This window comes from Adelges cooleyi, unplaced genomic scaffold (genome assembly GCF_023614345.1).
Source record: "Adelges cooleyi isolate 19-005CV unplaced genomic scaffold, UGA_ACOO_1.1 ACOO_flye_CR_arks_rails_tigmint_CR_PRNA_21, whole genome shotgun sequence".
Taxonomy (NCBI): Eukaryota; Metazoa; Arthropoda; class Insecta; order Hemiptera; family Adelgidae; genus Adelges; species Adelges cooleyi.
Genome location: NW_026095871.1, coordinates 7377368 through 7403947, shown reverse-complemented (window position 1 = coordinate 7403947; position 26580 = coordinate 7377368). Strand labels below are relative to the sequence as shown.

General features: G+C 37.8%; 2 protein-coding genes across 4 annotated transcripts in view; both read left to right on the top strand.

Moving 5' to 3' along the window:
- Positions 1-26580, top strand: part of LOC126834066 (homeobox protein 4-like) — a 57520-nt gene that overhangs the window by 17009 nt on the left and 13931 nt on the right. The window lies entirely within an intron of this gene.
- On the top strand, positions 21590-26561 carry LOC126834067 (interferon regulatory factor 2-binding protein-like A). The gene is made up of 4 exons (XM_050565700.1): positions 21590-22675; positions 23792-24139; positions 25092-25516; positions 25595-26561. The coding sequence occupies exons 1-4, from the start codon at positions 21913-21915 to the stop codon at positions 25718-25720; spliced, it is 1662 nt and encodes a 553-aa protein (XP_050421657.1). The 5' UTR covers positions 21590-21912; the 3' UTR covers positions 25721-26561.

Here is a 26580-nt window from a genome sequence, read left to right as displayed (position 1 = left end):
CTTGTAACGTGTCCGGTTCAAGATGTGTCCTTGACTTAACGTTACAAGATGGAGAAGGGAATTCCCGGGTTCAGCTTTTGAAAGCTCATCCTCGGTGACGCAGCATCGGTACGGCGGTCGGTGTGCATCCGTGTGGGCCGTGGGCGTTGGAAGTCCTGCGTCCGAGTGCATTCCGTCCGGTTTGACTTTGTGAGAGCTGTGTGCCGTGTGTCAGTGCAACGGTTGCGCCGCCGTACTCAAGCTGTATAGGACAGGGAAAGGATAAGAGAAACGAAACCGGTCCCGACAGCATTCCCAGACGGTTTCGTCCGTTACCGCCGCACGTTAATAATAATAATAATAATAAAATAATGTTATCCCTCCCAAGGTCCGTCGCGCCGACAGTGCCATAAATCTGTCGCGCGCTCTCTCTCTCTCTCCGGCATAATAATTAATATATATAATATTATGTCTCTGTCTCCCTAAGCCGCCGCGCGTAATACCATTTAATAGCGCTTAGGTTGTTACGACCGGTCGTTACGGTTTTTTAACTTGCGCCAAACTCGGTGTTTCCGGCACGTATCGTCATCATCATCATCCTCCGGGTCGATTCTTCGGCCCGGCCGCGTACAAGCCAGCCAGACCAACGGGGGGGGGGGGATTACAGCCTAAATGAATGCACAACATTATGTTCGTCGTAAGTCAACTCGACATGATAATCAGGTCCACGCTCTACACTGTGGATATAGACTAGGCTTGACTCGCATAACGAAAATACCGTTTGAACTTTTCAATTTTCGTTTAAATTTTACAAAATTTGCCTATACAAAACCCCTTAACAAATCGGGGAAAACATGGTTGGTGTAACAAATTTAGTCCTGTTCTTGAGTTAAGATTTAGAATGTATTTTTCTAATAATTTGTGCTTCGGTTTTAATCTTTAAATTTGACTTGAGTTAAATTTGTACAAATATGTAATTTATGTAAGCTATATAAACAATACAAACTTATAAAAAAAAATGGTATTCATTATTTTTTTATAGAAAACTCTTTTTGTAGGAAGTTTGTTGTAGAATTCATATCTTTGCATCCACTCTGGACAGCTTCTCTTCACAAACAAAGGCAAGCTATCTCTCGCTATAGTTCAAGTCTCAATAAACAAAAGTATCATTGTAGTCAAGCTATACGATTTTAACGTAATACCCACATACTGCGATTATGTTACAATATAAGTTCATAGACATACATATGAAAGGAAACGTAATAATTTTAGTAGGTAACTGCAAAATTATTTTGTCTCATTTACTTTTGCTAATTATCACTACTGTTGGAAAATCGAAGTTGAAATATTTAACATTGATATTTCTAGTCTACAACAAACGGTGTTTGTGATGACATATATACCATTTGCATGACGCACTACAAAGTGGCAAATAATATAGCACAGACATATTTTTTTTCGCGTAAACGGTTTCCTAAAAATCTAGAATAACATCATGGCAGTCGCTATGTAAGTCGACCAAGTCGCGAAACTTATTGTTCGAACGCTACTGTATAAATAGAAAATACTGTTCTACTTCATTGAGTCATCTGTGCAAACCTAAATGTTTTCAACAGTGTTTTACATTCAGAATTCAGACTCCTTACACGTGTATATAAATTCAAATTTATCGGTTTTAAAAATTGATGTTATTCTACAAATATATCAGTTTGTATCTCCCGCTTTGTTCTAACTTTAGCGGTATTATTATATTTATCTTTCTGATATTATAATAATGATGGTTCACCGACTTCGATATTTCTCTTTTAAGATTTCATGATTTTCTACTCGGTTACAATAATGATTTCATACCTAAGTTTTGTGTTTTTAATATACTTGGTAGTTTTGATTAAACTTATTATAATACAATGTCATTATATTTTATTATGCTAGTTGTTGCTATAATGGGCAAACAGTTTGTGACATTATCTCCATTGTCAAGTATTAGTAAAGCAAAATCACAGCCTTAAAAAAAAATAGGAAGATTTTTTTCATCGTTGTAATAAGGTCGTTTTTTTGTAACGACAGTCGACAAAATCATGGACACATTTTCTCAATTTCGATTTACTCGTGTATTAATGATGCGTATGGTTACTTTTAGTCCACAGAATTTTTATAATAATTTATTCAGTGTTTCAAATTTCATTACACGTTGCGGAAAGTCAAAATAATTATTGTGTAAATCATCGACTTTTTGTGCACTGAAATCTGAATTTCACACATACTATACAACTTCTAATTAATCTAAAAAAAATATGAAAACCAACAGCTAGCCGATGTCTTAGAACTAGTAAAATATCAAAGGACTTTTTATCGATTTCCTCCAAGATTATTATGTTGATATGCACAGAAAAAAAACAATTTTAACGATTTATCAAAATGTAATCAATTGCCGGCCATTAAAACATAACAATAATTAAGAAACCGCTAATTTTAAATTTTCTAATCCTACATAATTTATTGGTTTTGGCGGATATCGGGGAGGGGGGAAGCTTGGGACACTAAAAAAACGTTAAAACTTATTAAAATTAGCGCTTTTCAAAATATCACATTTATTTTTTAATTAGAGATTTGTTGAAATAAAAAAAAACGTAGCAATCATTTTAAGTCTTAAGATCTTTAAAAACCCTACCCCCCCCCTTGAACCTTGGGACGTTTGGAAAATATATATTAATTGCATTCGGTGGAAGGCGGCCGCACCACCGTTGCTGGACGGAACGGCCGCCGTGTGTCGACACATCCATCCCGCGGTATGTTCGTCCGACGGGTAACCTACACGTTATTATTATTGTAGTAATTATTCCGTTCTTGTGCGAGCGGTGAGAGAGTACTGCGGCAACGGTGGGGGTGGAATCGAAGGAGGACCCGGCGAGGACGAACGGGAACGTTTGAAGGACAACGTTTGTGTGTGCAGTGTGTGTGTGAGTATGCGCGCAAGAGAGAGAGAGAGAGAGGAGCTGCTACTGCCGGTTCATTGACGGACGTTGTCAAGGTCTTGCCGCCGCCGCCGCCACAGTGTACACGTCACGTCTTCGTCCGCGTCGCGTCAGTCCAATGAGCGAGGGATTTCTTTTGCTTTTGTCCCGCAACTCCGGTTGCCGCCGTGGCCATAATAATAGTATGTAATGATAATTATTACAAGAGTGTTGCAGCAACATTGCAGTCACGGGCGGGACGGCGCGCAATGGTCGCAAACGCGGTGACGTCATGCCGTCGGAGACGACCGGGTACGGCTTTTAGAGTGTACCCAGACCGTGCCGACGAACCATAGGGCGTGTGAGACCGGAGCCGTTCAACCGATACCCTTGACACGTCTGTGTGTAATGCGTGTGCAAAATTAGCCGGTCGCCGCGACAAAGGCTCGGATAGTAATAATTATTATGCGCCCCGCAGCAAAAGACGAACGTATTATAATACTTCATACGGGGGAGGGGCGAACGTCGCGAGGCGATTTTTTCGTTATCGACACACACCCGAGTTATTATTATTATTATTCTTTAGCGTCGATGTGACGTAACGCGGCCGCCGCCGCCTCGCAATGTGTACGGTTTTTAACGCGCGGGCGAGGGCGAGAAGGGGTTCGGCGGTCGCGCTGCCGGTTACATGCTTATTATTTTTATTTTTTTTTGTTCGGTCAGCCGGCGAACACAAAGGAAAGTACGGTCGCCCGAACATGTGACCTTGACGCGTCCGTACGTTAACGCGCGGCGGAGACGGCTTCTGCTGATGAGAAAATTCCAAAATTACAATATTGTGTGTGTACATATTATTATGTACTTAATATTAATGTGTAGCGCACAAAAAAAATAAAAAATTGTAAACACCGGATACACGTGCCTCGTACGATTACATTGTGTATGTTTTTTTATTATTTTTTATTATCGAATATCGTCATATATTATATTATTATATTAATATTTTGACGAATAATGGGTTCGCCCACGCGCGCAACGCGAATGCCTTAACGTTTGCGACGTAGACTTTTGTTTGTTTTGAGATTACATATACAAAAAAAAACGCACAAAAATGTGTCCAAGTGGGACAAAAAAAAACCGTTTCATACATCCGTCGACGTTATCGATATTATTATAATATTAGAACGTCTTTATGTATTAATAATATACCATCGAACCGTCTTTTGGATTACCATTGTGTGTGTGCAATAATGAACGCACGCAAAAGACTGGATATTTGGTTATTTTCTAGGTTCATACTTCATCAAAAAATAAAAAGCTTAGCATTCAATCAGTTGATTTTTGTGTGGCTTGACAGCTGCACGGGGTGCTTGGCCAATAGATACTTATATGACTGAAAATCGCGCACTAGTATAAAACAAAAACCAAAACTTATATGCTAAAATAGTACTGAGATTTACAGCGATTACTTATATATATATATAGAGTACACAGGATGCAGGGTAGACGGAATTTATCAGGATAGAAAACTATATACGTCTGCCGTTTGAAAATCCAAAAACGTTTTTGGCTTTGCACATAATATAATTATTTAATAATATTTGTTTGCCAACTACCAATGCCGTAACAAAAAAGAGTAATCGCGTGACCTCTAAATTTTGCAACCTAATTTTTGTCGGTGTCTCGCGGGTAATTACAATATAATATAATGTTATAATAAAATCGGATTTTCCGCAGCAAACCGTGAGAAAAACGCATACTTGATTATTATTATATTCGTTTATACAATGCAATCCAAACAACTATCAAGTCCCCGCCTAATGCCGCACAATTTGCACTTTCAGTTTATGGTATAAAAAATTCTCTAAGAAACAGCAAATTTCTAAATTTAATCAACTCCGAATTTGTGTACCAACGAACAAACACAAGCTAGTTGGATGTACCTACTAAACAAAACGACCGGAAAATAAAATAGACTTTTTAATTGTCCATTTTTATCACTATACTTGTGTATGGGATCATAGTAATATTGTGGTGACAATTTAAAAATGTTTTAAAACTATTTAGGAACAGGCAAGTTATAAAAAACGACAAATAATACAATATTATTAAGAGTCATTTAACCGTAATATATATGTACATATTTTGTTAGGTTGCCAACTTACGTGAAATCGACAAACATTTAACAGATTCTATAAAAAACAAATAAAAAAAAGTTAATTCGTTTATGTTCAACCATAGACGACGTCTATGTGCCTAACAAACGCGTCACGATTACTATTGTTTATATAGAACAGACACACTTGAATTGTTATCATCCTGTTCGCTATAGTGTTGTCACCTAAGTATGTCATCCTGTAAAAAACGGGGAAAAAAACCCCCAATAGATTTTTTGATTTCCATCTCTTGTTTACGGATGCTGGGCCAACTGTGTTATGTCATTAAATTTAAACAATTGATAACCGTATACCGGATGGTCAGCTCTAATCAGCTAGCTAGCTATAATATGTACAATGCATGAAAAAAATGATAATATTATATTATATTGTTCAACAGTATCGTTAGCGTTCAATTTCGTTTGTAGCAATGATATTATTACTAGGTATTATTCGGGATTGTTGTTTTTTTGGAAAACTATTAAAATGATTATTATTCGCCGACAATAGTCGTTAGGTAGGTAAGTTATACTACCGAGTACAATTTGGTCAGCTGAGGACATTTTATTTTCCAATTCGTTTGACGTTTTCCTATTTTAATGACCGTTCGGGCATGTGTTTTGCGTTGAAACTGAAATTAACAATATTTGAACGTCAATGGAAATACAATATTATAACACATCCGTCCTCTACCAAGTACCAAGTCTCTACCAGGGCAACTTTCATATTATTTCGTAGGACTAAGATTAATCCGACGTCAAGGAGACTTGTCAATCCGTTTGGTTGAATTTATTTTAATAAATTGTCACGGTCAAAACGCATTTTTTTCTTAATTATTGCCTATATAAAACTCCTTAAAACCCATCCGCTTTCAATGCCCGCTTACATGAAAAAGTACAAAAATCCAAAATCACTTTTTCACTGACCTACAAGTAAAATGTAGTCAATTGCTTTTCACCTGGAAAATTGCTATTTTCGACTTAAATATGCTTCCTTGTATGCGTTTAACTTCCGTCACTGCGGATTTAAATAATTAGAAACACACCGGGGGTGAACTGAAATTATTGTATTTTTTATTTGTATTATTGCGCACAACGAACATCGAATATGTTTACTATTTTATTGTCTTACAAGGTCGGTATATTAAAAGTTTTAACCGCAGCTTTACTGAATACCAGCTGTGCTTAAGACATATTATAAGGGTGTTTAAAAATACTGAAAGTATAAATTAAACTACAACAACGTGTTATTTATAGTGCGGGTACGAATGACCTAATGGTTTTTTGTTTTAGCCCATTAACCAACAGACGTTTTCTAAGAAAGGCGTGCGTCGCTTAACAAAAAACCAGCATCTGCCCGAGTCTTAGTCAGGTGGTAAACAAAAACAACAGAACCCAAAAAAATAAACGGCGACCGGCGAAAATGCCCATCAGCCGCCGCCGCCGCCACCTGTTCGCTTGGGGGTCGCTTGCAACCGTCCTCCAAACCTTGCAGTGCGCAATTCGTAAATACCAAATTTGTATACATATATTACATAAAAATAATAAATTACGCTTATTTATTATCGTTGCCGGTTGCTACTATGTACCGCTGTTTTAATTAAAACGTATCGACTGCAGTGGCACGCGACGCGATACCGCCAAAGATTGTGTGTATATTATTGTATCATTATGTATGGTACTTGCTGAGAATCACAAATTATTGTTTACGTTATCTGTTTGGCCGGCCTGCAGCTGCCATTCTGTCCGGAAACGGACATCCCGCACCAGGAATTTTATCTGTTTCCGGTCGAACGCGCTTATTGATCAGCTGTTACAAATTAAGCTAGTGTGTGTGTGTGTGTGTAACGATAATAATTTACGTTATGCAATTATACTGTATGTGTGTGTTTGTGGCAGGAGGCCTGGCGAAAACGTGACCTGCTGCCCGCACTTGCTCGACCAGCTGTTACGTCATAAGGCTCACACGAGCACCGACAGCGGCTACGACAGTCGACACTGGATTACACGTCTTGCACCGTAGTCCGTTCTTATTAGTATTGTTGTTGTTGTGTAACTCATATTAGTATACGCCTCCCTATTATATATTATATACATAGACGTCTATTAGAGTCTACGATGGATACGTTTATAATTAGACATAGATGTTTATAAAAGCCAGCGACAGCGACTGGGTTCTGACACTTTTCACTGAATCCTAAATAATTCACTAAGAATTCTTGTAATGGAAAAAACACACAATATTATTTGGTTTTAATAATACTTGTGAAAAATATTTCTGAGACTAGTCGATGGGAGGTTAACATTAAACAATTGATTAATAATAGTATTATTAATCTAGTGAATTTGTCAAACGTTCTAAGTGCCAAAGTATATAAATTGAACTTTATACTTTGATTTGTACTTCACGCGTTACGAGAAACAATTTTGTATGTTTGTCTAGTGAGGAATAGTTATTTATAAAAAAAACGAATCATATTTAACACTTAAAAATATGTTAAGTGTTTCCGGTAATGAATAAAATACAATTCAAATTATAAAGTTCATTTTTTATACTTTGGCACTTGGAACGTTTGACAAATTCACTCTTCAAATTAATGTTATTATAGTTTTAAATTTTCCTTCACCGAAACATAGCGCCGGTTATTCTGAAATGATCGTTAATCTTGAAAGTAAAATTCCAATTATTATGTGAGTAGGTCAGTGACCCTACGATAAAAACCTGTTATCCAAAATATTTTTTCTAATCGTGACGAAAACGGAGTATAATTACAGCGTGCGTTATAAAATAAGAAGAAAATAATGCGACGATCAAAATTGATTACCACTATCATAATATTATGTATTATCGCTCATAGATATGGCAATTTTGAAAAAGATAATTGTTAAAAAATATGATGTCTGGTTTTGCAATCGTTTAAACAAATCACGTTTCGTTGTGCTGAGTAAAGTATAAATTATCAAGTTATAATTTGTGTAGTTAAGTGCATTAACTACAGGTGTACCTATGTAATTTAATTATTTTTAAACTGCCTTTAAGTTAAAATTAGTTGGTGCTTTAAAATATAGTAAATACGAACCCGGCCGTTTATATACCTAGATAAAATTCAACTTCTCTAGTAGATTAGTTTATGTATATAAATTTTAGAATTCAAAATTGTTTCGTTTCTAATTTCCAGTCGTTTCCTGGTTTTAAATACTACTGTTAGTATATTCATTATATTATATTTTACAAATAATTAAAACGTTTCTATTGTAATATTCTTCACTAATTTGTTTAGCCTATTTTGGTATACTCGTGGCATACCCATGCATACACCAAAAATATTATATAGTGGTATCGACAAAAATTTAGAAAATTCCTATAGTGCCTCTGTGTATCTCTAGTTTTTTTTATTGTTTCCGTGGACTCAGCATTTTGGGACACGTGTTCTGAATTCAAAGTGAACAAAAAACTTCACGGAGACACCTACGTGATGCCATGAAGTCTGCGTCCAATAATCAGCAGTCGACACACGTGTGATTCTTATGACCTGTAAAAAAAATAATAATAATCAAACGGCACTAATGTTATTTATATTGCTATTACATATAATTGGATGTTATCCTTGTACAAAGTATAAAATTTCATAATATTTTTATTTATAATGAAAACACATAAAATGCCCCTATAAGCATTCTAACGGTAATATTGTTTAACCTAAACCATGGCGTTCCTGGAACAAAGTCGCGCATCTATTACAGGTTAAACTTGGCCATTATTGAGTGTTACTGCTCTGTTAAACCAGATAATCGAATCAAGGATTTATTATTCTGGAAGGTGCAAAAAATATATATACATATTGTTTAGATAAATAACGGCAAAAGTAAAACATTTCCTTCCAAGTTTTAACAACTAGAAACTTTTCTTAAACAATATTATTTTTAATGTTTTAAATTATTTAGCGTTGCTTACAAGAGGATAGGTTTTATATTAAAACTTCTGGTACATTTTTTTTAATCACAAAGATACTTAAAGGCTGAAATTTCAATTTTGGACGAAAAGTAAACAGTAATATAGAAAATGAAAAATGCAAAAATATCTGCAGTGCAGATATTTTTTTTTAATACGTAGACTAAACGTTAATAAATCATTAAACACTTGTTGAAAAAATGTCATGTTCAAATTTGAGAACACTTATTAAGTGCTAAAATATAAAAAACGATCCACTTTTTTTTACACAGTTCCTAATTTTTAAAATACTAAAAAATTTGATTGCCAAATTCTGATTAAAAGACTTTTTTTGCTTTACAATTTTCAATATTACACTATCCGACATCAGCTAATAAAATAGTAATGCACAATATACTAATATTACAGTCAGTGGCAACTGCAACTTTCGGTTTATATTCTGTGCATAACATAGTATATTATGTAGATATAATAAATTATGTACCTTGGGTGTCATAAGACCAAATCTCACTATTGGCAAACGATTTTCTTTAAGTTTTTAATCGCCGCCATAAGATTTAACCTAATTTAGGTACATAACTTTCAAATTATTTGCCCTGCAAGTGTCATTTTTCACTTAACTCGTTTTCGCCCAAAATCGACATTGATCCTTTAAGACCCAAGGCGCAGATGTACGCTATAAAAAAATCGTTTGTGTAGAAAAAAACCAAAACGCATTGTCGTCTTTCTTAAAAATATTCTCAAAAAAAAAAAAATGAATAATAATAATAAAAAAAAATAGACTGTGCACGATTTGCGCGGGAGAATTTGTCGCGTGCATCGAAATTATTTCAACGGTATATTATAGTGCGTGTATGATTCATTTTTCAAGGTATGACAACTGTGCACACACACACGCCGTATTAAAAATACACACGAATGCAAACCGGTGAACGAGCGCGCTATTACGCCCGTGTAACGCCCGGCAGGCGCGAAAGCTGTGGCAACAAATAACCGGTTTCCGGGAGAGAAAAAAAAAATATTCCATATATAATAATAATTATGATTATCATCATATAATAAACACATACACACACAAGTATAATATATCCATCCATAATGCATGCATATACTTGTGTGTAGTAAGTATACCATGCTTGCCATGCACGCCGGTATAACCGTTTGTTGAACCCGGCGCCCTAGATTGTCGGCGCCCGTGGAAAAACGCGGCACGACCACTGTAAAAATAACGATTTATATAATATATTATATTATTATTATTATTATGTTTGTTGTATGTATAAAATACTATAATAATTTATCGTACACGTGAGACAACTGATGAATAATAACGAGCCCGGGAAAAAAAACCAGGTCCATCCGGGAGAGCAGAAATCCGAGTGGGCTTTCCATATATACCGCTTCGCTGTGTGTATAACGATAAAAATACATGGTATATTATGACCATATTTAGTATAACATTATATTATTATGACGGTAGCGAACGCGGTTTGAATGCGCACACTTTTAGTGCATACAACTTTAATGTAGGTGGACTTGAAGCGCGGCAAACGGGTTCGTTGTACCCTTGGCCGTTGAGCTCTTTTCTCCTGGGTGACATTAACAACAGTAAATAGTAATAGTGTATTCGTATGACAATCTCTTTATTGTAATAATAATAATCGTACAAATTAAAACCAACTCAACGTTCTCCCGGTCGGACGATGAATCACCGCGGGGAGTTATCGAACTTAAATATATCTATATCAGAACATTAATTGTTCAGGCGACGTGGATCAATTATATCTAGTTCAAGGTTATCGCAATTAGTTGGTCCGATAAAAAGAAAGGGAAAACGTTGCTTTTACAAAATGTTTTTTTATTATTATAACGGTAAACATTAAGGTTGTGTAGTATTGTTCGGCTGGCGTAGTAATAATACCTCATAATATTATGTGTGTGCGCGCGCGTACCAAACGAAATTTGTATAATAAATTTGAAATAATATTCGATCCGGTTAGTCTGGTCGATAATTATTATTTATTATTATATTGGAAAAAAGTCGTCTGTTTATCAATATTATTGACCATTAGATAACGAATTTATCGTACCGTTATATAAGTATATCAATACTTCATAATACTGTACCGTATCACTTTTGTCCAAGTTCATTCCTGTATAATATTATTATATCACAAGACAGCCGGGAAATTAAACACTTACCGGATGACTTTTTGACTCGGTAAAGTCGAGATTGAAAACATGTTTGATAATGAAATAATTATCGACATATTTTCATAATTAGGTACTATCTTGCGCTATTAAAAATAATGTACAATATCTATTCGTTTTCAGTTCAATGTTCACGATTAATATATTATTATTTATGATACACACCCGTTGTTTTTTTCTTTCCAATATAGACCTAGGATCTACGTCTTTATTATGCCGCACTTGGATTGTTTATCATTACATTGAACACCGGTCTCTGGACTTGGAACTTTATAAGCTTTTGCCCGAACGGAATTTTATTTCTCTAATAAAGATAAATACCGAAACTGACAATATTTCACCGGAAATCGTCTTAAACAAAATTACGATTGAGAATCCAACTTGAATATTGATTTCCCCAAATAGGATTTGCGTTTTTCGGTGAAACGTTTTAACGCCGTTTTCGGTGGTGTTCAGTTGTTGTACTCAATAAATTAGTACCAATCAATTGCGGGGGACTTGGATCCGTGACGGTTGCCGGCAACATCGTGTATAACTACCGGACGGGAAAGGACCCGAAAATTGATACTAATGGACGAAGAAGTAGTTCGAAAAGGTCAATGTCTTCAATTTGTTGACAGGACCACTACACAGTTGTTGTTTTGGTCGTGGTTACTGTTACTAAATGTCGACGGAATGCGAGCTGTGTAATTTTGTTTTCAACAACCTTTACCGTAGTCACGGATCCATGTGAACAAACGCGTCTTATCGACGGAACATTACACTTAAACAAAAAAAAAAAACTACCTTCAGTGTAAACACGGCAGTGCCGTTTGCGCTTATCGCACAGATAAAGCGCGCCTCTTCTCTTATCGTTATCAGCGTTCAGTGGCGGTCGCGCGAGGTTGCTCAACGACGTGCATAAGTATTATTTTGAATACTTTATAATATTAAATACCCACCCCACCCCTATCAAAATATCACAATTAATCTTAAACAACTATACCTGTGTTGAAAATCGCCGCATTTGCACGAATTTCTACACATTAAACGTACTTTTGTGATAAATTTTCTACTATTAATATTTACCTTGTACCCCTCTGAAGTTCGTTTCGGTTGATAATTTTAGACACATTTGTCGACCAATATTAAAAACAATACAATATTATTATTATAAATTTTAATAATATAATATATTTCTACGCATGTTTACTCCAAAGTCGGGCGATCTAATCGTTGGCCCTATATTACGTTCATAGATAAATACTAATAATAATGTTCATAGATAATAGTAAAAACGCTGATAATGATATGTGTGTGTGTGTGTGTGTGTGGAATAAAAACATCTCCGTATCAGTAGAAGTTATTATTATTGAGAAAACGACATGATTATAGATCACGAGGCTACCATATGATCGACCCCTTACATCATAATATTGTAGTTTATCTAGGTTTATTCACTCGCTTTATCTCGAACTATAAATATAGTATATTATGCATATGTGTACATTGTACATGTGTATAGGGATTAATTTTACTTTTTTTTTCTACGATGATAACTCGGATGACATTCAACAACGTGCGGGCGTAAGGTGAATTAAAGGTTCACGTCCTATCTTTTTTTTTTTTTTGATTAGGAGTTCGCATAATTGTTGCTGTTCAGCGATAACGCATGTTGGCTTTTGTTATGGTCCAATTATAATATAACGGACGGTCCTTGTCCATATCATATGTCATGCAACTTGTACAAATTTTACAACATGAACAGTTTGACAGATAATAATATTATCATAATATGTGAAGTGTTTCATATTATTCCTCTGGAAGATTTATGAAATATAATTTATCACTAAAACGAAAAAACTAGCACAGACTTCTACTAATGTTATGATGAATACGAATAAAAACTATTACGAGGTTAATAATTGCCTATTAAACTGTATCGGTGCAATGGACAGAATAACTGTTCAGACGTAACCTATTAATAGTATAGTATAGTTAAAAAAAAATGTTTAACGCACTCTGTGTACAATATATACTTAATGTAGTAGTCATGGTATATTTGAAATATAGAAATTTGTACACAATACACATTAGCTAGTGTCTAGTATTTGTGTTTTTTTCGATAAAGTTGTGCGTGTAAATGAGTTATGAGATGGATGACTATTGGCTTATAAATATTTTTTCGAGGTATGTTTTTTAAGAAAACATAATGATACGGTGTTAGCATAAATAAAAACAAAACAATGTACTTATGATTCATACCAATGTGCTCTAAATATTATACGTACATAAACATAATAATATGCTACATATGAGAAATAATACTCAGATTCTCGATAATGCTATTGTCTGTGGAGTAAAACATTTTGGCGACTAGTGATTTCTTTAAAATGTAGTCATTAACGCTATCCGTCTATAATATAATACTATAAATATAATATACAACCAATAAAACAACATAGATATATACCTATATTCCTGATAATTATAATCTATACCTAACTACTTTAGTTGTTTTCTTTTAAATAACAGTAGTAAAGGTTGTAAACATAATTTTGTCTTATAATAATTAATAATTTCGATAAATATCATGTTTGTTTTACCATAAACAATTGTGATTTTATTTGTTTGACTTTAATACTAGTGATAACAAAATAAAACGTGTTTTTGTATTAAAAAGAAAAAGAAATGTTTTTTTTTGTAACCTTTGCAATCTATCTATACTATATGATAATATTAAACTGATAAATTAAATCATTTTAAAATTAATGAAAAAGCCGTCTGTGATATACCATTTGCCCATAACGTAAAAGAAATTATCTCTTTAGGTGCTTAATATTAAAATTAGACGTTTCCGATAAGTAATGATAATTGTTTTCTTGGGCGGAAACTAGTTTCATTTGAAACTAATGAGGGTCAATTAAAATTACGAAGTACAAATAAATTGTGAACTGAAATAGTTTTATTTTTTTTACAATATCAATCCTAGTTTTACCTATTTTAAAGTAACCTTAGAGTTTAATCTCTTGGGTTTGAAGAATTCGAATAAAAACGCTGATATAATTGATAGTTAAAAATAGAAACATTTACTCATTAAGATTATCATGTTTTTCGAACCTCGAGTGAAACACAAAATACGATTATCAAAAATATTGTTTTAATCTGTTAAACCTATAAAATTTACCTATGTTTAACTGATAATAACAGCATTGTGTCATTATAGTTGTGTTTTACATAATAATAATATACGATTTTGCGGTTAATTTCACGTCGGCAATTGAATACATTATAAAATTTGTTTTGTTTATTTCAAACGAAATTAAATTTTCAAACAGCTTTAATATCTTGTTGTGCGCGTATCTTAGTGTACGAACTAGACGGATCACGCCACTATTAGATGTCGAATAATAAAAAAAAAGATACATGCATGTACGTCGCACATTAAGTAAACGCAATTCAAAATAACATTATCATTTTTCACATTACGAATATCCATTCAAATATTGTTGACCTACACGATCAATGTCTTTTAATAACACCGACTTTAAACTTGTTTATTTAGCATTCATTTCGATAATAGAACCGTACACAGATTAGCCAACCTATTATTGAAGTATGTTAACATGCATTCAAGAGATGTTTTTCACTAGCTTCCTATACATTAATAACTACTCTTGGCAGATGCGTGTTCTGTCATTTTCAACAATGACTTTTGTGTGTTATTAAAAAAAATCAGCGATATCATTATTATATTATAATACGTGCATCCGATTAAGTAGTAGATAAGCATTACTCTATGACCATATTATTGTGATAATAATAATGGTGACGCGATAAGTAATCATAGTGAGATTTCTTTTTAAATACATAAATATTATTAAAACCACGTTATGTGTGTAAAATATAAACATCCAGAAACGTGAATAATAGATGTTTAATACAAGAGCTGTAAGTTAAAAGTGCAGAGTATACTAAAACTCATTTAGAATACAAAGTACATCACCTATGGTTGCGTTCCGTTAAAAATTTAAAATGCCCAGCTAAGAACAAAATGACCCACGGGAAACTTCTTTACTTTAGTCGCATAAAATGTTTTTTCTTTTTTTTTGGTTATTAAACGAACGGAAAGAGCAATTGACGCATGTCTGAACGATAGTAGTAGTATTAATACAAATTCATATCAAATTAAACCTAGGGTCAAAAGTATAACGACCGGCAGATTAGTGGCAATTTGTTTTTTTTTTATACATGTGTGTGTGTGTGTAAACGTATGACAAAGGTGCGTATTGCGTTTTGAGCATGACAAAACATATTGAAAATAGATACAGTTGTTTTTCGATGATTCACTGTTAAGCCGATGCGTTTAGATAGGTATGTGTGTATGTATTTATATACCGTGTATGAGTTATTATTATAAAGCGCATTCATAAAATATGCATGCCGATGGTCTACACGTAAATACTATACTAAAATGCACATTTTTAATAATATTAGGTGGCGCAATCGAGAAGTTATTTTTGTTTCAAAAACACCGTTTGAACGCGACTGTAATAATAATTGTAAGTAAGTGATTTCGGTATCGAAAATAGAAGTTTTCACGTGACCGATATGTGTAGGTGAGATTATGCGTGAACAGATTAGAAAACACGGTATTATTATTATTTTATTTTTTTTTTACTTTTTAATTTATGAGCAACGTGTCCAAAGTGGAAAATATCATGTTATCTTGCATGTATATATTAATATAAATAATTAAACCAATAGAATGCGCATAGTAAAAACGCGCATTGTGACGCATGCATATTCTTATTAAAAGGCGAGTTACGCGTGCCGGGCTGAAGGGCTGATTGTTCTTTCGTTTCACATCTACGAGGTATACAGACAAACGAACTTGCTTGATGTTTGTTTCTCTTCGCATTCGCAGTTTGCATCGTCTGCCCGTTTCCCATCTCTTTAAGTTTTCTTTAGTTCTTCCCACTTGTGTCTTCAGACACTACTCCTCCTTACTTCTCCGAAGACGACAGTTGATTTTAAAGTAAGGAAAAACTTGTGTATACTGAATAAAACTTTGTAAAACGACATACAAATATTATATTATAACTGTATAACTATGTTCTGAAAGTTTGTTCCCGTACTGGAAAACGCTCAGATCTTTTTGAAATTTTCTTTGTATGTATATTCCATTACCAAATTACAAGGACCTATTCATTTTTTATAATCATGTATGGCGCATTAGCAGAATTAAAACTGTATACATATAATGAAAAATACATTCTGATTTATACTATGATTTAATAAAGAGCTCTTCAATAACCTTTAAAATATAGGATATCAAATTGTTGAAAATAGACAATATGTACTTAAATGGTGTTCAGAACCAATCTTTAATTCGAGTTAGTGTAGTACACATATTAACTGATATCACTGTACAGCCACTCTTGAATCGCCCAATATAAGCTTCTACGCGTTATTAATAACTATAGATTTACTAATTAATTGTATACTTATTGTCGTTTAAGCCATATTCTTACCTTCTACGGTTGCATTAACTGAATAGTTCATTATAATAACGTGCTTAAAAAATTATCGAAGACTACACGATATCAGGTGTTATTTATTTAATATTAATCACGTCACTCTGATAACAATATAGGTACACACCCAAACGATTCAGCTGATTCGTATGCGACAAACTGATAATAGTGAACACCCGTTAAACTCGCCTCGGCAAATGATGTGTATACCAAATTGTTTAAATTCAATCAGTGTGGAATCGACATCTTAGACATTTTTCATACTATTATTATTATCATCTGGCCTAATAAAAGTACCTATTGCTGGGTGGGTGGGGCCATACTCGTTGGACCATGAGCAATCTCCATTATCAACTTTTTCTTGAGATGCCCACCAAACTGAATAATAGATTAGGGGTACTACCATCGTTATTTTTTAAGTAATAGGTTCCTTCCTGTCCAATCTATAATCCGCAGGTAATGTGACAACATAAAAGCGGTATCGTGGAAGAAAACTATAACTAAAAAGGGGACTTACTTAAAAAATAATCAAAGTAGAGAATATTAAAAAATCCTATACGTGTGCCGGGTAACGCTAAACCCGCGGAACCGAAATAGAATTTACCTTTTTTTTTTATCCACTTTTTTGGGTTAAAGTTCAACGAACTGCTTTGATTAAATATTTTATTAAACGCAGTCCATTAGCTAATAGGATGAATAGTGTGGTGTCTATACAGCGTGGCTCGAATATGGTCGTTGTTAGATAGATAGAGTTTTTGTAGTTCACTCAGCTGTTTTTACCAATATTTATGTTATTGTAAGCAACTGTGTATATAGTTGATAAATGAAATTGCCTACTATATTATAATATGTTGGCAAGCAAACTAAATGAATCGAGTAAAAGGCACTTAACTTCTCTTGCCTGCAGTAGTTTATTATCCGTGTAATTGTGCCCTAAGGGTGCCAATTTCATTAGCTCACATTGAACAAATCGGTCAGCAAGACAAATAATTGTTTGGTGTCTAAGCGAAAAGACAACTCAAAATTATATAACTTGCAAAGAGAAGTTATCCGTTTTCTCGACTTCTACATGATCTCCTTGTACAAGCTCTGGTGTAATAGTTTTTACCTATATATTATGTGTGTAAACCTACCTTTTGTCGTTATTACTTATTCATGATTTATGAAGAGTGGAGTTGAAAAACTGATAAATTCCATATAATTTTAATCTCAAACAAGAGAAAACCGATACAATTTAGACTAATTCGGACTGTCATACAGTGAACAGGGTGCAATTTTGGAAATAATTCCTCGAGGTGGACGGTTTTTTTGTAATCACGGTGGCTTGGCTCTTGGAAAAATAGGTGTGCATTATCAATAACGGTGGATAAAACTGAAAATTTAGTATTGTACCATGTATGTGTTGGGATTTCGAGTTGGACACGGCTATTATTTTTGTTTTTTCTATCTTTTTCAACAGTTTGTTTATTACATTTCGTTGACGTCGAGCCAAACGTGTAATAACACACACACACACACACAAGCGTGTGTGTACTAATATATTATTATTATTATTATTATATACGACGAAAGAGGAGGACACTAACGGGTTCGCTTTCACACCACCACCACCAGGCACCACCGTCCGCACGTCCGTTGCGTCGACGGCGAACGGCCACCACCGTTTGACCTACAACAACGCCGGTAATAACGTAACCAAAGAACTTTCTTTCCAACTATCGTGTGAATGTAGAACGTGACGTCACACGGCAACGGCGACCGCACCACGACTCCTTGTGCGTGCTGCTTCTCCTGGCCGCCGCCGCCCCCCTCGCTTCGCCATGCCGGTCCGGGTCGACGAACTCTTACCTAGCGGCTGTCATAGGTGAGGCATAAAAATAAATATAGATTTAAAAAAATGTGAGCGTGTGTGGGTATTAATATTATTAGTTCTGCCGTAATAATAGTAATGGGTAAATTATATTTACACGCGTTTAGTTAGACTGGAAACGTTTTTTTTTTTTTAATAACAATAATTATTTCCATGTGTTTCGCGGCGACCGGTCGGACCAGGGCTAAAAGATTTTTCACGGTTTCAGCACAACCGTTTTTGTTTTACGCCACGCGTCGTCATCGCTTGTACAACAACAACAACAATGTTTTTTACCGCTATAATAATTAGTAAACTAATATTATGCGCTCGCTACACGCAGGGGCTGTATTTATAATTATAATAATGCATTGCCCGGGTCAACGTCGACGGCGTTAATGCAGTCCGCCGACCGCGGCCAATTCGATTGGATTTCCAAAATAAAAAAATTAAAATATTCTTTTTCATCAATAGCCGTTGTAATAACATAGTGTGTGTGTGTATACACATTGAGTAACGACCAACGTGTGTCGGAAATGCGGCGGGTGTTGCCCTAACAATTATTATTGTTTGGTATAACGATGGTAATTATTATTATTGTTTAAACGCGCGAACGCTGCAGTTATAACAATATCATACACGTGGGTCGTCGATAGGTTTTTTTTTTAAAGGTTCGTGTGACGTTCACAAAGTGTGTTGTTTGGCGCAACAACCGGTCCGTTCGACTTTCTACACTCGGTGCGGAGGAGTGTTGTGTCGATGGTATGTATTTTTTCTGCCCCCGCCAGCCGTCGTCGGGTTGTACAAAAGACGGGTTTGCCGCGAAAGAATGACCGAGAATAGTTGTAAAAAAAAAAAAAACGTGTACGTGTTTACCACCGGCAAACCGGTTTGGACGGCAGCAGGTGTACGTGCCAGAGGTGTATCGCACAAACGTAAAATCCTCGAAAAAAATACTGTTGTACACATCCGAGATTGTCTCACGGACCGTGAGGAGGGTTCAATATTATTGTGTTATCTATACACTATATAGTAGTATAATATATATATATATATATATATATATATATATATATATATATATATATATGTATATGTGTTCATATTATAGTAGACTACAGGCGGTCGCGAAGGGAAAAAAAACAACCGCGACCTTGACATTGTTCAACATCCCCTGTTATTCATAAACACACCGACGACAAGAACGGTTTTTTTTCATTTATTCCATTTACTATTACTATCCAATCATCGTACACGCGGGTGGGGCTGGCATTTTCACAAGTAGGTGAGCTGGGAACTCTCTCGTGGGACCGGGAAAAAAAATTTAACTTTTCCGTCTTGACAGTGTGTGACAGACACGTATATAGTATTAAAAAGAAACTTAGAGAGACGGGGATAGTGGTGGTGACAACCGGTTATTCATGATGGTCGCCAATTGTTGTTGTTTTCGCACGAATCGCGATAACGAAAATCGTACATTGTACATTAATGATAGGTTTACGATAATCAATTTCAATTTATCTGTAATCGCTGGACAATTATTATAATTATAACGGTGGTCAAGTGCCAGTTATTTATATTTTCGTGTATTGGACGTTTGAGTAACTTTTTTGTTTACCAACAGTTCATGTTTCACGCGAGATACCGTTGATATTATGATCAATAGCTATCATCACGATACATTTACCAACGAAACGAATATATTTTAAGTAATCGAATTAAACTGACAAAACAATTAGCAAAAAAAAAATTATTTCTTATTTACAACTTGTGATGGCGCGTACCGGTAACAGAGATTGTGTCGAAAAACGGTAGTCGGTTAGTGCCGGCAAGGAAAACAAGATATTATGTTAAAATTATATTTTCGGTGCACACACTGACATATTATTATTATGTGCGTGCGAAAGGTACAAGTATTTTAGTATTATTTTAGCCGGGTTGGTTCCCACGACTGGTATATTCGTCGACAAAATAAAATGTTAACGTGGTCCTCTGTGTTCGAGTGATTGCCGCATTCCGTTTGCCGGTTATTTCCTATCACAATATTTGCCCGTCACTCCAACGTCAACGGGATATTATTATTGCCGAGGCCTCGTGGACAGTTAAAGAGGGGCGCAAAAATATGCGGGGGTGCACAAGCGCTTTAAAAATTTAAAAAAATCATTAAAACCGAACGGTACATCGGCGGCGAAATACGTCATCGATTTTCCACCACAACGGTACAAACGCGGTGGCCGCCCCCGCGCATCCGACTGACCGAACATAATTGATATTATGTCGGTTGTGTATACTACTCGGAGAGATAATAATATCATACTACGTCTGACGTGTATTTTTCATTCTTTCTTTTTATTTTTCTCCCGGTTTTTAACCGTTGCCTCGTCGTACCCACGCGGCCGGAACCGTATTATAAATGCATATATATATATATATATATATATATAGTAATAATATAGTATAGTGTATATATATATATATATATTTATACACATAATAATATTATATAGGTAGTGTCATTGTTGGTTTTTATCTCGTGACGTAGCACCACCGCCACCGCTCGGCTCCGGTCTCACGGTCGTCGTCGTCTCGTCCCATCCCGTCACTTCTGGCATTGTTTGACCCGGTCCGACGGGTGGTCGGTCGTAGACGCGGCGGAGTGTGAGCAATCGTTCTCGGATCAATGATAAAAATAATATACAACGACTACGAGTACGGCTGTGGTCGTGGCGCGGTGGTGGTGGCGGAGGCGGGGACCGCCGTCGCGGCCGATAATCACGTACGACGGCCGGCGGAGGCGGAGGGGGCATACGTCACGCGAGGCCGGGCTTCAGAAGGTTCTCGATTGGTGGCCTCGAGGGTTGGCAGCGCTGCGCTCCCGTACACCGGCGCCCGCACGCACCCGCACGGTACACGCACACCGGCCGTTTCCCGGGCGCCCCGCTCCGATCGCCGCCGTCGACACACGACCGTGTGAAACGTCACTACGATTGCGGCCGTTCAACGCTTTGGGTGTGTAAGCCGGTGACTGAGTGTGTGTGTATGTGCGCGCTGTGAACGTGTTCGTCGGTCGCCCGCGTACGTTTTCTGTGAAAGGTTCGCGTTTTACGTAAATTATTTAATTTTTTCGTTATCAACGCGTTGGTCGTTTTCGGTTTTTATTCCATTTATGGATTTAACCCGAGCGATCTTCACGGACTCCGATAAACTCCGCCGGAACGTTTTCGTGTTATTTTTATCGTCCGGACGTTCGTTGTAAAACCACAATCATTCGTAAACACGGTGCGAGCGTGGCTAAAATGCAAAACATGCTGGGTAAGCGGCAACATTGTTACCTGTGCGATTTGCCCCGCATGCCGTGGGCGATGCTGCACGACTTTACGGAGCCCGTGTGCCGCGGCTGCGTCAACTACGAGGGAGCTGACCGCATCGAACTGGTCATCGAGACCGCCCGGCAGATGAAACGGGCCCACGGGTTCCAGGAAACGGCCACCAGACCCGCCGGTGGAGCGTCGTCCGCCGGTAACGCTCATCACCCGAAGAACGCGCACCGGCACGAGAACGGCGGACTCGAAGTGGTCGGCATACCGCCGCAAGCCCATCAGCTCGCCGCCCGGCAGTCCCAGCAGCCGCAGCCGCCGCCTCCGTCGGCCGCGGCCACGCACTACGCCACGCTACACCACTCGCGGTCCACGCTCATGGACTACCCGGGCCGGCCGGGCGCTCACGGCAACGACCACGAGGTGGCCATGTCTCGGACGTCGGTACGCCTGCAGCAGACCCAACAGCAGCACATGGCCGCCCATCACATGTCCGGTCGGACGCAATCGGGCCAGGGGCTGAAGCGGGGCCTGAGCTCGCAAGGCGACGACGACGACCATCACGCGGAGAGCAACAAGCGCATGATGGAAGAACCGCCGCAACAGCGGCCGCCTTTGCAGAGGGGCGATTCTCTGCCGGCCGTCAGTCTGGCCGTACCGTTTGTCGAGAGGACTTTCAAAACCGAACAGAAACACCCTATCAGGACGACGTCTTTCGACGCGGCCTCGTTTAAGACAGCCGGTGAGTGTCGAGCACGTCGGTCGGACGATGCCTTTTCAATATTATCTTTGTTGTCTACTATAAATTATTATTATTATTATCATAAGTAACGGTAGCATACTATACGCTGAGTAACACCTCGCGCAGGCTTCGTATTAACAATAATAAGAATAATTGAAAGTTCTTTTGAAAATTCCGTTGTCGTTTTTGTTTTCATCGCTTATAGAATTTTATTGTATAGACAGACACCGTGACGTAGTGAATTTATATTTTGCCGCCGGGGCAACCCGATTGAGTAGTGTCGGTGTACATTACCGAAGGGGGGGAGGGGACTTGGCAAAATTATTTCATATTATTATCCATATAACACACGACGATCGCGTACACAAAAACGGAACGGCTTACAACTACCAAACGGGAAGCCGGCAAACGTTTTGTGACGTCATGGGATCCGGTTTCCCGACCTGGTTTAATTCGCCGCCATTTCCTTGAACCTATCGCGAATCGTTCTTGTCCGCGTTTAAGACGATCTTCTCGCGGCTATCGCGACAGACCGTGTGACGCGCCGAGCATAACGCATTTCGATTTTGTTCACCGTCAATATCATTGCGTGTACCGTCGGGTCGCGTACGCTTTTGGGAACGCTCCGTACATTTGGCAACGTCGTCTCCTCCGGCGGAAGCCGTGTGACGTCACGTGTACCCACAACAATGCGGTGCGCATGCGCGCTTCGGACGGATCTAACGATTGATCCCGTGCGGTGGTGGCCGTTTCCGTCGATGGGTGCACCGCGGCGTATGTTATTTGCGTATCGCATACAACAATAATACACGTGTGTTATCATCCCTCGTTAGGAAGGTGGGCGGGGGGAGTTAATGGCCGTCAATGACCCATTTAAAAACAATAACAAACCCGTGAGCACGGGAAATTCCCTGCCTTATCCCGCGACTCGCGTTGTCGTGTATAGTACCGTTAGTTAGTAGTAATAGTAATAGTAATAATAATAGTGGTAGCATCCCTCTAGTAGTCGATAGATAGATACCCTTTGGTAGTCTTGTAGTAGGCATTTCCGTGGCTTTTTGTCGTACGCTTGCACCCTTGTCTTGTTGTGTAATCATTGTCCCTTGTGTGCGTTAGGTGGATACGCGGTAACCGCGGCGGCGGCACAACAGGGCATGACCAACGGCGGCGGACCGGCCACCGCATCGCCGTTGCCCGTCAGCCGCACTACCGGTTCGCCGACCGACGGGCCGCCGTCATCCATGCAGACGGTCGGCGGCGGTGGCGGTGGCCAGCAGGGCGCACAGAATCAACAGAACGGGCCCAACCCGATGGCGGCGCTGATGAGCGTCACCGATAACCTGCCGCCCGGGTCGCCGCAAAGCGCCCGGGGCAGCCCTCCCGGCTCTACGGGCCCCAACGCACAACCGCCCGGCGGGCCCAGATCCGCGTCCCGAGGATCGCAACATTCGCCCAACTCGACCGGTATGTATCACATATCCTCCGCCTTTACACGCACCTTCGTCGTCTACGGGTTTGACCTTCGCGTACTCGGAAGGCCATGACCGTACGGCGATCGCTTGCTGCTGCTGTTTTCAGTTTTTGTCGCCTAACCCGCCCTAAAGTAGACGCAAACTATAGACACACTTGATATCATATTATTGGCCGTACTTTTTTCTTAGTTAATTCTTATTGTATTAAGTGTTATATTTATTTGTATTGTGTTGTGACAAAATTCAAGTGAGCCACGCTAAAGGCGGACCGGGTCAGATAAAACTGTTGTACGTGTACTCTAAGCCGGTCGTTATCGTCCTGTCCATGTGACCGCATTCGTTCAAAGATAACGTACTATTTTTTATTACTATTATACAAAAATCAATAAATTTTCGATAATATTGTTGTTAATCGCGTGCATAGTTCAAGAGTATTATCGAGTTCTAATCATTGGAAAATACAACGGACGCTTATCGACCGTCCGAGTTGTCGATATAATTATTTTGTATAATGCACTTAATATGTCAACAAATCTTTCTTTACTAGTGCGTTCAACCCTATTTTCTTTGGGTGTCCGTCGATTAAATATCCAAAACGCCTATTACAATACATTGATCGAACGTTACTACATTACGGATCGTTTGCTGAACAAAAGAAAATCGTGTATTGTCATTACACACCATATTAATATATATTTTTTTCTATATAATTTTACTGTTTTTCATATGTTGTCCGTGTATAAACTCGTTTACTGTTTATAAAATAGTATTTTATAATCATCCGTGCCCGTTTTTTATAAATACAGTTAGTGTCCCCGTGTACGTGTAACCCGTGTTGATTTCTTGCGTTCGCTTGAAAAGCTTATATCCGCTTGATCCGAGTAACCGTGCCGGACTCGAGTGTTGCACTATGACATTGCACTAAAAGGAGTATACTTTTTCAGGCAGCACCAACAGCGGCCGCAGATCGTCGGGCAGCCGGCACGTGAGTTCCACCACTGTGACTTCGAGCGAAGTGAACGGCACGGGAGCCGCTGGAGCCGGAGGCGGAGGACCAGGAGGACCCGGTGCCACCGTCAACGGTACCAACGGCGGTGCGTTGAACGCTTCTGCGCCCGCCGGCGGTGCGGACGGCGCTCCGGGCACACCGTTGGAAACGGGAGCCCCCACGTTACCGCTCGTACCTCCGTCCGTGCCTCTGACCAACGCTTCGGGAGCCGCCTCGGCCAACGTCGCCACGCTCAAGTGTACTCTGTGCCAAGAACGACTGGAGGACACACACTTTGTGCAATGCCCATCGGTGCCTCACCACAAATTCTGTTTCCCGTGTTCCCGGGACAGTATCAAAAGACAAGGGGCCGGCTCTGAGGTATTTTTTTGCACACAACAACAAATGCGCTATTTACTTAACTTGTATGTAAGTCTAACGTTGTTTTTCGTCTTGCAGGTGTATTGTCCGAGCGGCGAGAAATGTCCTCTGGCCAATTCCAACGTGCCTTGGGCTTTCATGCAAGGCGAGATAGCTACCATACTGGGCGAAGAATTCAAAGTGAAAAAAGAAAGAGAATCATAAGCTGAATTCATTCGATTGATGGGAGATTTTTGTCCGTGTAAAACATATACGAATATGTTTATACAAATAACATATTGAAAATATAATTTTATTATGAAATGTTGATACATGTCACCTACGGATACTACCGACGACTTAAGCCGAGCGACTTTGGCGGCTTACGTGTGCATTTATATACTAAACTTGTATATATTAATAATTATTGTGTTATAACGTTACTTTGAAAACGCCAATAGTTTTAGTGTGTCCGAGTCTCGGACAAACCCTTACATATTTTTTTTTATCAAGGCAAAATTTACACGTTTTGGCCTTTTTTATTTTCTTGTTCGCCTTTCGTTTTACTTTAAAAAAAATTATAATTGAAATTTCACGTACTCATCCCCTTACTGTTCTTTTTTGGCATCAAGACTGACCCGAGTCGTGTTTGTATTTAAAGGAAACTAAAATTTTTAACAATGTTACGTATAAAACGGTTAAGAAACGCAGTCCTAAGACTGTGCTAGTCAAAGCAAATAAAAATATGTATATTTAATAGTATAAATATTGATGTAAGTTGCACAAAATGTAAATTATTATTTAGTTGATTTCAAAACAAATATATGTTCTAGTTCTAGTATTTTAAAATATAACATGATATATGTATTCATATATTACATATTGGTTGGTATGATTTTCGAGTACAGACATATTATTAGAATGATATTGTAAAGGAACTCACAATCTCGCTTTAGTTTGTTTGCATTGTGTACGCGTTGGTGAAACAATTGTCGTTCAATAGACGTCTTTATAATACGGGTTTGTCCCCTCCAATCATTTTTTTCCAAGTGTTTGTTAAATAAAATTTTAAAAAAAGGAATAAT